This window comes from Nicotiana tabacum, chromosome 17, assembly GCF_000715075.1.
Source record: "Nicotiana tabacum cultivar K326 chromosome 17, ASM71507v2, whole genome shotgun sequence".
NCBI classification, from domain to species: Eukaryota; Viridiplantae; Streptophyta; class Magnoliopsida; order Solanales; family Solanaceae; genus Nicotiana; species Nicotiana tabacum.
Genome location: NC_134096.1, coordinates 118905989 through 118920717, shown reverse-complemented (window position 1 = coordinate 118920717; position 14729 = coordinate 118905989). Strand labels below are relative to the sequence as shown.

At 34.2% G+C, this 14729-nt stretch overlaps 1 protein-coding gene across 1 annotated transcript; it reads left to right on the top strand.

Moving 5' to 3' along the window:
- Positions 1-9539: 9539 nt before the first annotated feature.
- LOC107784651 (GDSL esterase/lipase At5g45950) lies at positions 9540-12352 on the top strand. The gene is made up of 5 exons (XM_016605809.2): positions 9540-9909; positions 10631-10761; positions 10873-11106; positions 11498-11750; positions 11971-12352. Exons 1-5 carry the CDS (start codon positions 9621-9623, stop codon positions 12159-12161), a joined length of 1098 nt encoding a protein of 365 aa, XP_016461295.1. The 5' UTR covers positions 9540-9620; the 3' UTR covers positions 12162-12352.
- Positions 12353-14729: the final 2377 nt, after the last annotated feature.

Sequence of the window (14729 nt, the reverse complement as noted above, 5' to 3'; positions counted from 1 at the left end):
CGGTTCAGAATGAGGCTATGGTCCTTTCAGGAGATGGAACTCCATAATTTGATTGATTCAGCGGGTGGTTATAAATTTCTACACATTTTCTCTGTCATGGCAGTATTGTGAGGATTTAAACCGGGCTTATTTGTATTATAAGGTGTATTGCGGGCACCAGGTTCGTGAATTTCAGCTATCGTGGTCGGAGGATATTATTATGGGCAACCGACTTATGTGGTGCCTGATGTGATTTTGGCATAGGTTCTAAAGCTTTTTAGCTAAGGTCATAGGGAGGATTTTCAGTCGGGCTCGAGCTAGTGTGTTCAACTAGAATATGGTGGCACGGGTAGGTGCACAAGGTGTTGTTGAATGACAACTCCGGAGCAGTCCTTAGCACGTTCGAGGACGAACGCATGGTTAAGTGGGGGAGAATGTAACGACCCGACCGGTCATTTTGAGCTCTAGCGCATCGTTCGGCGGTTTGAGGCCTTGAGTAGCTTCACTTCAGGTGTTATGACTTGTGCGTGTGGTCGGAATCTAACTTCGGGAAGTTCGAGATCGATATGGAAAGAAAATTCTAATTCCGGAGGCTTTAAGTTGGGAAAATTAGCTAAGGCTTGATTTGTGAGCAAACGACCTCAGAATCAGGATTTGAAGGTACCAATAGGTTCGTATGATGATTTTGATCTTAGGAGCGTGTCCAGATATTGATTTGGAGGTCTGTAGATTATTTCGGCGTCTATTGGCAAAAGTTGGAAATTTGGATGATTTTTGGGAAGTTTGACCGGGATTGCACCTTTTGATATCGGGGTCGGATTCCGATTCCGGAAGTTGGAGTAGGTCCGTAATGTCAATTAGGACTTGTGTGCACAATTTGAGGTCAATCGGACTTGATTTGATAGGTTTCGGCGTCAGATGTAGAAGTATGAAGTTTTAAAGTTCATTAAGCTTGAATCGATGCGCGATTCATGTTTTAGCGTTGTTTGATGTGATTTAAAGGTACAACTAAGTTCGTATGATGGTTTATGACTAGTTGGTATATTTGGTCGAGGTCCCGGGGGCCTCGGGTGGATTCCGGATGGTTAACGGATTGAATTTGGCCTTATGAAGATGCTGGTGGCAGCATATCTGGTGTAACCGCACCTGCGAGCTTTTGGCCGCAGGTGCGGAACCGCAGAAACTGCCAGGCGTGATTGGGGCTGGGGTCGCAGAAGCGAGCAGGTGGGCAGCAGAAGCGGAGTCGCACCTGCGGTTGGTCGATCACAGAAGCGGAATGGATGGGGAAGGCTAGGATCGTAGATGGGGTAGAGTTCCGCAGAAGCGGGACCGCACCTGCGCATCAGGAGCCACAGATGCGAATATTGAGGGGCCTGAAGGGAGCTACAAAAGCAGAGCCGCAGAAGCGGCTCATGTTCCGCAGATGCGAAGGGGGGCTGGGTAGTAAGGTTTTTATAAAAATGAGATTTGGCCATTTTTCTCCCATTTTTCACTTGGTTGGGGCGATTTTCGAGAGCTTCAAGGGGAGATTTTCATCAAGCAACACAAGGTAAATGATTCCCACCTATTACAAGTTAAATACATGGTTTGTATAACGATTTAAACATGAGATTAGTAGATACTGTGAGGGTTTTTGGTAGAAAACCTAGAATTTGTATTTTTAGATTTTGACCACAAAATTGAACATGGAATTAGGTTTAAATTATATATTTGAGTTTGTGGTGTTATGGGTAAAGATTATCTTCGAAAATTTTCGGAATCCGTGAACGCATGCCCGAGGGTTGTCCTTCTTGGCTTTTTGACCGTAGTTGGGAATCATTATATATTGTTAAATTATACGTATTAGGATATATTTCGATTGGTTTGCACATTGTTTGCATAGTTTCGGATCGACGGGCCTTGGTTTGAGGCGTTAGAGAGGCCTTGGAGACGGTTATGGAAATTCAGAGCGAGGTAAGTCTCATGTCTAACTCTGTGAGGGGGAAACTACCCCTAGGTGATGTATTTGTTATGTGTTACTTATTGCGGGGGCTATGTACGCACAAGGTGACGAGAGTCCGTGCGTGGCTAGATTCATGCTATATCCCGGTAGACTTAGGTTCACACCATGTTATGACTGTACTATTTGAGTTGTCTCTTGCCTATCATATTCCTTTATTTTACATTACGACTTGAGACTAGACTTGCTATTGTAGAAATTCGACGGGCTTTGTGATTAGCCGCTGAATAATTGTACTCCTATTACGAATTTCCCCCGCGTTATGCGCTCTCATCAAAAGGTTTCCCATAAAATTTATAGCTTACACGTCTGATCGTGAGTGGGGTCAAGGACCCGTCAAAGCTTCTTATTCTAATGGGACTGGGCGTTCTCCTCGGCAGGATAGATACATCTATGGTTCGTGCCGTTCGACCCTCGGCAGTGCGCACACTATGTTGGATCGGGCCGTACGCCACGATAGAATTTATGTACCACACTCTCATGGGAGCGCGCCGTTCGCCTCGACAATAAAATAGATGTATCTATGGTTTGATAATGTTATAATGGATCGGGCCGTTGCCTCGGCATTTATATAAAATACTCTTATGAAATCGTGCGTAATAATTGGCAAGGAGCCAGTACATCCGTGAGTTTTTCCTGATTGAACTGTGACGTCCTATTTGGTAAGGTCCAGTATATATATACTCCGATTGAGGAGGTAACTGCTAGCTGAGAGTTTGAGTTATTGCTGAGAGGAGGATTGTACCACGTATTATACTTGTTATTTCGCTTATTTACTATGTCTCACACCTGTTTATTTCTACTGTATCTGTCTTATTGGACCACTAGTAAGTGTTGATGTCGATCCCTCGTCACTACTTCTCCGGACTTAGGCTAGATACTTACTGGTACGCATTGATTTACGTACTCATGATACACTTGCTTCACTTTTTGTGCAGGTACATATATGTCCAGTGGTCTTTGGGCACAGAGGCGCGGTCATTTCGGGGACTTTACCGTGAGCTGCATTCTCATATTACGATCCGCAGCTTGCAGAGTCTCCTTCAGAGTTATTTATATTTTTCCTGTCTAACTTGTATCCCAGACAGATGATGTATTTTATTTTATTTCCTAGTTGATGCTCATGCACTTGTGACACCGGGTTTTGGGGGTTCCTTCAGGTTATTCATTACCGAGGTTCGTGTAAATATTTTTATTCACTCTGTAAATTCTATTTTATATTGTTCAATTAAGGAAAATTATGATTTTAAGATACTAAAATGATTAATTAATTTGGTAAATTACCGTTGGCTTGCCTGAGAGCGGCGTTAGGTGTCATCACGACCTAAAGTGGATTTTGGGTCGTGATAATTTATGTGCGATGCACGAAATATTTTATTCAAAATATTAAATACATACCAAAAGTAATAAACTTTCAGTTGCGTTAACTACTTGTTATTAAATATGTATGAAGTCCAATTATTAGTTCCTTAAAAGAAAAAAGAAAAAGAAAAAAGAGAATATAATACATAATTCAAACCAACTCAATTAATGGAGTTTTAGCATAATAAAAGGATAAAATTTGTTTCGAGTAGATATATCTTCAAAGTTATTATATTAAAAATGGTAAAAAACGAGTAACTAATGAAATTGATACATTACCTACTATTGGAGTTTCACTTTCACTTAGACTCAAAGACCCTCAAGCTTGACGTCATCAGTTGCTAATGATCTATTATACCTTAAGACATACATGATATGTCCTAATCCTACTCTTCTGCCAAATACAACAATTATGGCCAAGACAATTATTTAAACATATTTACTGATATTCTATCGTTGTTATTTCATTACTTAACTCTAAAAGTTAAGTATATTGACTTTCCATAAAAAATAAACAACTATTCAACTTGAGATGCATGAATTCATATATATGTTTTTATTCAATTAGGATTATTAAAAGTAATGTGATGTATTCAAAACGTTATTTATTATAAAATGTGCTTTTCAGATTACTTTTAAAGAAATACTTTCAGTTTTCCAGGGCATAAAACTCTGGCGAAATTTCTTTTATTAGTAATATAAAAATAATGATAGATAAATACGGAAACATTTATGTTGACAATATTTATGTCTTATTATTTGCTAATATAAGTTTTAACTCAGATATAAGTTCTACAATTATCAAATTGAAAAATCAATGAGCCAAGTTGCTAGATCTCTACCAAACTTTCTATTTCCCAATATAATTTAAGAATTATTATCCTCAGTAATAGTGATAAGGTCGAATAATTTCTTACTTGATATTAGAAACAATAGATGATGGAGTTCCCTCATCTTGTACAAAACTCCTTCACGGGTCAATATTTGTTACCTATTATTTATAAAAATTTGAATCTGTTTAACTTAATGTACTTTCCAAGAGCCATAGTAAAACATGTTTCCTCGGAGTCGCCCCTGACCCCGGCCATGCGATGAAATTCTAAAAAAGTCAAAAGAACCATAAACAAATTGTATATATAATAGCTCTAAGCAGGAAAGGGGTCATATAGTTACGTCTTCTGGATAGGAAATTAAACTCATAACAAATGTGCGAGTACAAGATTTTGGTTATCAAATATTATGATCAACTTCATACTATTAAAAGTGTCTCCGCCTATTGTCATTCAAGTGCATTTGCAACATTCGCTAAAAATTTCTCAAGAACCAAAGACACAAATATAAATACAAAACTTACATCTTCATATAAAACAAATAATACTTTCTCATATTAATTTGTTTGGATGTTGTCATTCAACGAATAATCGTCTCTTCAAAGTTCTGCACATAAAACTTACAAAAAGTAATATATTTATGCACATGTTTATGTTCACATACACCCAATATATATTTATATACATAAATAAATTTAGAACATATCAATCCTACCCACTTTCAACATAGAAGAGAAGCACAAAGTCTTGCCAACACATTATACGTAATCACACAGGTCTATATTCATATACAACCAACTCAACCAAACACAACCGTAAGTAAAGAAGGAAGAACCGGAATATTGCTGGAAGTGAAAATATTACTGAAGGTTAAACAACTCCTTGATACTGATTTTGCCTTTTTCCTTAAATTCAATCGCCACAATTTTTCTTTCTAACCCCATAAATAATATATTACAAACTTTTTGACTATGACACTAAACGCGTCTTATAAGCATATGAATAATATTGAATCCTAATTGTAAATATCCTCATAGAACAATATAAATCCTAGTATCTATCGAATATAAATTCTAGTTATTACAATTTCGTCAAATATGGAATAATTTCTGTTGATGTTATAAATCCTAGCAGTTGATGTTTTATGTTTGATTGGAGTGTGAAACGTACTTGGGCCTAGCTAGCCTACCTACTCAGTTTGATGCTATGATTAATGAGAAATTTATATATTTTAGCCGCTTCCAAAAATAATTATATATATATATATATATATATATATATATATATATATATATATATATATATATATATATATATATATATATATATATATATATATATATATATATATATATATATATATATATATATATATATATATATATATATATATATATATATATATATATATATATATATATATATATATATATATATATATATATATATATGTTTATATTTTACCCATGATTAATCATCAACTTTAGAACTTGAATTTTACCTACATTCTCAAGCTTTTAATTGCCTACCGTCCTATTGATTATAGTGACTGTTAATATGACATGAAGACGCGTCGCTTTTCTAGTTCTCGATTTGAATTTGCAGGCTTTCAGGTCATTTTCGTGAATACGTATACTGTATAGTAGTTAGGCAGCAACGAATTAAATTATGTCGAGAGTTTTCTACTAACAGTGGATATAAAATTTGGTAGCATATAGCCAACGGAAATAGTGGGAAATTTGGTATAATAGAAGGCAAAGAAAGATAAATTATGTATGTGAACTCTTCGCAAAAGGATTTTGAAAAAGTTCTTCCTTTTTTTTTGGTTGGATTAGCAAATGGACGGATAGATTGATGATGTAGCTAGACTTCACAACTACTCGTACGACTCTCAGTTTATAATGATCAATGATAATTGAAAAATCTGCAACCGCCAATGTTAAGAAAATCCGAATTATTTGCTTGCACTTTGACCAATGGCCAATTCCAACTATTTCTCTTTTGTTGTACATGCACTATAATTAGGAGTTAGGACCCATTGATGCCGTTCAAGGTTGGCTGAAAATTTAATGTGCGTACGGCTACAAATTTATGAAATGTTTGTCAATGACGTTGATATCTTGAGATTGTACGACGAGATCATTGATCAAATTACTTCCTTTTAGTTTCATAGGGAAAAATATTAGTTCAAGCAGTAATAATGGGTATTCTGCATTCTTGAAATAGTATTAAAAAGGATAATTATTGAAATCAAACAAAGTTTTCAGATAAAGGATTTTTTTTTTATGAATTACAGGCTGACTAGAAAGTGATTAGAAATGTCTATCATTCAAATCTTGTAAACTGCCAAATGACAATTTGAAAATCAGGGCACGCATTAGCCTGCCTTACAGCTTGTTTCGATGGTTGTTACCTGTGAAATTGTATCGTAATATTGCTTTAAATACAATACAATATTTATTTTGATTATTACTTAAATTTTATTATACTGTATTGTTAAATCGGTCGTTAAGTAACGATGAAAAATGCCACTTAAATTTCAATCGCAATGTTATGGATGCTTTTACCAAAAAAGATAACAATAAGTATAATGGGTGTGGCTTTTCAGTTTTCACAATATTTCCTATTATCTCCATCTTCCTGTCACATCTCTCTTTTACCCCCCAAAGATATGTGTTTGTTATGGATTGTTGTGGGTTAAAGAGTTTTCCAATTAAAGTATTGAATAAGAATTATTTTATTTACAGAGTCGCCACTTGAAATTGATTTTTTGGGTGTTCCAAGTCACCTTTTATTTGAATCCCTAGTCAAAGGATTGTTTGACTCTATTATTATTGGTCTGCGAAAACAAAGTCCGGGTAAAGAATTCTATTGGCCGGGGAGAAGGTGTAAGACATTCCCCGAGTCTCGTGGTTCTAGCACGGTCGCTTTATTGACTACAACTTGGCTTGAATTAATTTTAGATAAACTGTGATTTATTAGTTTTCATATTTTATCTATCCGCTTTTATATTAAAATATGAAATTATCTTTGAAACGAATCACGTGTGTGAATCCGTTTTGTTTATTGTTCCAAAATCATGTCACGTGTACGTATACGCAATTAATAGCATTTTTATTATATTTAAGGTTATTTCACCTAAAGTTGCGCGAACGCATACCTTGATTTTAGTTTTGGAAATCGTAATTATGCCACGCGAACATATACATAATCACGATGATTCAATTAATTAAGAGTACGCCTAAAGCATTCTAGTGCATTCATGATTTGTTTCTTTCCTAAGTTTGAGATTATTGTGAAGGCCATAAATTATGGAATTACTTGTGGAAGAAGTATATGATTTTAGATATTTGAATAAATAAACCATCATATACCAATACCCTACAACCCAACAATTGAAACCCAAACTCATTAGGTTCCAAATCTTCCCAACTTTAAAGCAAGTTTGAATACCATATTTCCAAAAATATGATTAAGCATATAGGATTTAAGGACTAGCTTACATTATTATTTATAAAGTTTAAAGGCAAATAAATAAAATCACATGAAATAAGATAAAAAGAACAGAGGGAAGAATAAACTTTTAATGCAAAATTTTCAATTAAATGAGTCTCCAAGAACAGGTACAATAACTCAGACGAACGTCAAACAAGCATAAGCGACGAATAACATCAAACCTAGTGAACGGAGCTCCAACGGAATCCTCGACCTCGACTATTGACTTCACTTTTTGGTGTATAAAAAGGGATGTTATAAAGTATTTTTATTGGGTTTTGGATGATGACTTACTGGATTTTTCGAAAGAAAGACGAAGAAAGAATGGCACGAGTAGAAATTCCCTTAGCGTAGAAGAAGAAAAAATAATTTCTTTCAATTCCCTCATCCCTTCTTTTTTTTTTCTCCTTCCCCTCCCTCCCCCTCCTCTTTTCTCCTCACATTTCTCTTCTATTTATAGAAAAAAAATTCGAATTTTTTTCAGATTTTATTTTTATTTGTTTTTATTTTATTATTTTTTAATTAAAAAGAATTCCCACTTCCCATTTTTCTTCTTTTTTTAAAAAATAATAATTTCCCACTTTCCTTTACTTTTATTTTTTTAATTTCTCACTTTTTTTACTTTTTTTTGTTTTTAATTTTCCACTAATTTTACTTTACTTTTTTTTTAATTTCCACTTATTTTACTTTTTTTTTTTAAATTTTCACTTTCTTTTACTTTTTATTTTAAAAATTTTCAGCTACCTTTACTTTTATTTTTTAATTTCAGCTTTCTTTTACTTTTTATTTTTTTAAATTTTCACATTCTTTTACTTTTATTTTTTAATTTTCCATTTTCTTTTACTTTTAAAAAAAAATAATTTTCACCTACTTTTACTTTTACTTCTTTATTCCATACTTTTAATTTTCTTATTATTTTATTCCCATCAGAAAATTAAAAATAATATTTAATGTTTTTAGTTTTTTTTAATTTATTTTATTTTAAAATAAAGATAAAAAATAAAAATAATACTAATAGTAATAATTTGACCTTTTAAATTATTTTTAATTCTTACCCTATATAAAAAAACTATAACAAAGCTAAAAAAATATATTTTAAATTTCTAAAAATATTTACATAGTAGATAGAAGGTGGTAAAAATTTAAATATAGTCAAAAATTAGGTGGTCACACTTCCTCCTAAGTTTTATTGGGATGGATGACGCATGTCCCGACCCGTTTTAATATTAACGGCTTAAATTTAATTAGCTCAGATTTTAACCTAGTTAGAATAATAGTTAGCATTATTACATAGATAAAGGTTTTATTTTGATGTCCTTTTTATCTTTTTTTTTTTTGGCTAGGGCAGACGTTGCGGCTTCCACATATATATCGATTCTATTTGTTCTAATTTAAATTGCATTTTCCTTTTTTAACTATTTACAAATATGATAGTATGTTTAATTTAAGGTGTCGTGTCCCGTCAAACAAATGGACGGAGTAACAAATACTAAGTGCATTAATTAAGATAGTGTCAATCTACATGATGAAGATTGAAGATACTATGGCCAATGAAGACGGTCCAATTAAGCATCTGTATTACCTACAGACGTGGCTGAAGATAGAAATCAAAAAATAGAAAAAGTTAAGGGTCAATAGTTCAATCAAGTAATATTGCCAACATCAAACCAGGAAGAAGGTCTTTAAAATTTCCCCCTACTATTATAGTGGATATTGAGTGACAACAGTGTAAAATTAACTAGTAGAGTTACTTTGCCAAAAGATTCACACAAACGTCTAACTGACTTCAATTTCCTTTGTCTGCCACCGCATAATAGGTCGCTGCTTGTTGACCTAACAATATTAAAGTCCCTTTACACTATTTAAGACACAGGCAGAGTTCACTTTGCCACAGTACTATTCCGAAGCAGCAACCTTATATACTAAGCATCTGTTCTTTTTTTCGTTTGAATGAAATGAAAAGCGTCAAAATGTCAGTGAGGTTGATTCTCATATTTCTGGCACTGGTGCTTTTTCATCATAATGCTGTATTAGAAGCCATAGAAATAGGTGAGCTGAGGAAAATGGCAGCGAAGAACAATGTGACATGTATCTTGGTGTTTGGAGATTCAAGTGTAGATCCTGGAAACAACAACCATCTTTCTACTCTAAACAAGGCCAATTACTTGCCTTATGGGTTGGACCTTTCCAATTCTCAACCTACTGGCAGGTTCTCTAATGGCAAACTTGCAACTGACTTCATTGGTAACTCTCAATATTTTCTTTTCCTTGCTACTACTTCTTATTAGTTAGAGTAATAAAAGATGCAGAAGAAATAAATACTACTGTAGAAAATTTTACAAGTATTGCTATTTTTCTGGTTGTATGTATATGTTTGAGTAATAAGTGTTGATGCTTGGCCATTTGTTTAATTTGGAAAATACATAAATAGTAACCGGGTTTAGGGTAATTTTAAAATATAGTTAAAAGTAGAAGTACAAATTTTGGATTTTTTAAGAAAGTATTTTGACACATGGAATTTACTCTGTAAAAATTTTAACCGGGTTCAAAGGTTTCAAGTCCATGTCGTTAGGGTCAAATGCACGAGACGATTCGCTAATAATATGGGTATTCATATATAATGGAGGGTAATTTTAAAACATAATTGAGAGAAGGGGGACAAATTTGGCCATCTTCCTTAAATATGATCTTGCCTAATAGTAATCCCTGCCTTTACTGGATTAGTTTGTAAGCTTTGTGATCTGTTTTCAGTTTCATCACAATAGGTTTATGTATGTACCGAAATTGACAGTTACGTCGAATATGATAAAAAGGATTTTTGTTAATTACCATTTCTTTCCGTCTTGCTTTTAGAAGATTTGAAGTAGCTAAGTTCCTAATCCTCCAACTCCCCTTCCCCCACATAAAGATAAAATAAAGTAAAAGAGCCTCTAATTTAATTTGAAGTAAAAATTCCGTATTGCAGCGGAGGCACTTGGTTACGTGAACATGACAAGAGGATTTCTCGACCCACAAATCAACAAGATGGATATGCTACATGGCATTAGTTTTGCATCAGCTGGCTCTGGTTATGATGATCTCACTGCTAATTTGTCTGTATGTTCTCCTAGCTACATCTAGCTACTCATTGGTCCTTAATTTTGTATTTCAGTTTTATGTTTTTTGGATTAACTTTTTGTCTTTAAATGTTTTTTCTGATAAAATCAGAATGCAATGTCACTAGCCAAGCAAAGGGAATATCTCAGGCACTATGAAATCCACTTGAGGCAAATGATGGGAGCTGAGAAAGCAAGTGAAGTCATGAAAAATGCACTATATATACTAAGTATGGGAACTAATGACTTTCTCCAAAATTACTTTGTGGAAGTTGTACGTTCAAAGCAATACTCGGTGGAACAATACCAGAACTTCTTGATCCATTCCATGTTTACTCACGTCAAGGTCCTCATTCTCTCCTCTTATGTTTAAAGACGAGTATATACGTTTTTGTTTTACTAACGATGGTGATCGCTAATATAACTTGCCCGACTATTTAACTTTATTAGAATTTGAACCTGGTTTTCCATAGATTTCACCCTTTTCATTAACTGCTAGAACACATATTATAAAACCTAATTTTTCGCTAAAAGCATGCAAGTCCTAATCGAATCAAATATTATTATTTTCTCTATTTTCTAAATTTCTCATGTTTTGTACTTAGGGATACATGTCTTTTTCTATATATAGTAGTTCTAGGTAGTAAAATTATGAAAGAGTTGGCCGAGCAAAGTTACGGCGTTTCATGCTTATAGATTTAAATTATATAAATTGATGATGAGAAGAACTTTGGCAGGATATAATTCATGGTGTAGGAGCAAGAAGATTAGCAGTGGTAGGAGTTCCTCCTCTTGGATGTGAACCACTTATTAGAACCATTCGAGATGATGAAACTAAGTGTGACGATGATTTGAACAAAGTTGCTTTCTCTTTCAATTTGAAACTCAAAAGAGAGTTGCAAACTCTAAAAAGATTATTTGGGATCAAAGCTTCCTTTATAGACATCTATAGCATCATTCAAGAAGCAGTCCAAAACCCCCATAAATTCGGTAAGGAGCTAATTGTGTCCATTTCGGTCAACGTTTTTCAAGGAAATTCTTCGCGTTTTGAAACAAAAGAATTTCCAACTTCTTGGCGTTTTGTAAATCTAATTATTCTCAAGTAATAAGATTATATACATCAAGATTCACTTTAAAAGTTGGTCAAATTAACTACTGAAGAGTGATAAATGGTTGGTACTAATTAATGAAATGAATGAATTACTAACAGGTTTTGAAGAGACAAGTAAAGGCTGTTGTGGGACAGGAACAACTGAGTATGGAGAGACTTGTAAAGGGTTGACAACTTGTGCTGATCGAACAAAGTTTGCGTTCTGGGACGCAGTTCATCCCTCAGAGAAAATGCATAAGATCATGGCTGATGAAGCTCTTAAAGCTATAAATTCTGATTTACTCAGCTGATAATCATCTTATTTATTAGTATCATTTTGTTATTATTGTTACTTTCCTACCCATAGCTAGTAGTTATGCATGTTCAGTATTTGCCTCGTGGATTTTTCGAGATAGCAGCAAAGTTAGCCTCTGAAATATGGAACTTGTGGTTTTCCTTTTGAGTGTAGATTCAATTGAATAAATTTCTTATATTAAGAAAACATACTTGTTTTACTTAAAAGTATATTAATGACTTGATATTTTGGAGATACAAGTTAGTGGATGATAATGTGCTTGAAAATCTCAAGAGACATAAACAGCTCAAATACCGCTCCATCGTGAAAAATCAAGAAATAAAAATCAAATCATCCAATAGTTGTGAGCATCACACAATTTTTGTTCCTCCTTTTTTCTTTTAAAGAAATAAATTTAGTACTTCGTGATACATGAAAATTTGAAGGCCGAAATGCTTGAGAGATAAGATAATACTGAAACCATCAAGAATGGAAGAGAGAAATCTAATATATTAGTGAGAAAACCTTAGAGACCATATGAAAGATATGAGTAAAAGAGTAAGTTGTAAATGAACATCACCTTAGATTCTAAAAAATCTCAAGCATTTCAATTTACATAAAAGAAACATAACAGTGAGAATAATAAAATTAGACGTGAACTGCTTCTAGAATGGGCTTTTTGATGTTAGGCTTGAGTGGGTTTATATACGTATGGCCAGACCGAAATCCACCCCAACACCCCTCGCTGAAGCTGAAAGGGACTGTCATTCAAGTTGAAAAGAAGTATACACAAAATCCAAGGAAACTAGCACCTATCAATCGGCTTTCCTCTCAGCACAAAATAACAATCAATCTCGATATGTTTCATGGGCTCATGGACAGTGGCTAATTTAAGTGGAGGGAAGGTATTGAACTGGAAAATTACACTGTATAAATAGGGTAAATTAAAATTTTAAGTTATAAGTAAGCCGTTGATTCCCTTGACAAAAAGAAAAAGTGTAGTAGTGAAGGCGTTTAAAAGTTGTTATAGATCATAGGTTTAAATCCCAAATATGATATTCTAAATTTTCTTTGAATCCCCTTGTATTAGTTTTTTGTTCCGCCATTGCTCACGGATACCCCTTAATAGGATAGATTGGTACTTCTTTCCTCTTATTTAATTCTACTACAGACATCAAAAGGGAATTGCTAATATATGGAAAACTTTTCAACAAAGTGGCTCTCAATCTGCTACTTCTATATATCTTTGGTCAACCAAGAAATGTCAAACACTAAAAAGTATTTGCAAAGTAGGGAAGAAAAACCACAAGTTCATAGCTCAACCAAAGCACATGTTCATAGTTTGGCTTGCAATGCAAGGCAGATTGCTGTTAAAGGAGAGATTAATTAAGTTACACGTTCGAGTAACAGATGCTAATTGATGTTTATGTGATGACAACACTAAGGAATCTCATCAACACTTGTTTGTGGACTGTAATTGGGCAAAAACAATCCGTGATTCCCTGTTCCAATGGACTGGTGTTCATATCTCGCTCGGTAACTATCAGCATGTATTGGCCAACATAAAGAGGAAGCACGGGAAGCAAGGTAAAAAAGGAAGTGATAGCTACACTGTGGGAAGAAATTATATACCCCATATATGGAGGGCAAGGAATTGGAGAATTTTTAGAGGGCATACGGTACAAAAAGAGCTGGCAATTGCACAGATTAAAACGGAGAGAATAGAGAAATTTAACAAGTCTAGGAAAATGAATAGCAGTAGGAGGTTCGTGCAGAGACTTTTGTGTAATTAGCGAATTATGTTTTCATAAGCTCTATTGAGTTTACTAGAAAGTCTTCAAAGTACAACTGTTTCACAATAGAAATAAATAGTATAAGTACAATATCAGAAGGTGACTCCGAGGCCTGCGAATACGACGACAGGTATACCTTGAGTTTCCAAAGCAAAGTCTGAATAGCTAGCTACTGATCAGCCAACTCTTTAGTACCTGTATCTGCACAAAAATGTGCAAAAAGCGTAGCATGAGTACACGATAGTAGTACCCAGTAAGTACCAAGACTAACCTCGGTGAAGTAAAAACGAGGAACAGTCAAGACACCTACTATATCAAATAACCTGTACAAGTATGAATGTGAAACTAAAAGAGAACAATATCAGAATAAAACTAAGCATGAAAACAATACCAAACAGTGCTTGTAATAGGAAACTAAGAGCAACAATTAGCAGCAGGGAAACAAACAGGTAATAACGCCGTGGAATAAGTTGAATACAGTTAAAGTCCGGTGAAAGCAAGTAGAGGGAACAAGTAATAATTCAATAGGAGCAAACCGCTTCCACACAAGATTTGTTCAAAGATTTCCCCGAGGTACTTCACCTCATAGTCACATTTCACGGGTCCTAATTCGTGAACCCTAATCACTTGGCATCTTGTGCCCACATTACATTTCATAACTGCACAGATGACTCACGTGCCAAAAATGTGACAATATCAAATATTCGCATGGACAACTCACGTGCCAACAATAATAATGATCCATGACCACACGGACAATTCACATGCCAATAGAACAACTCTCACACAGA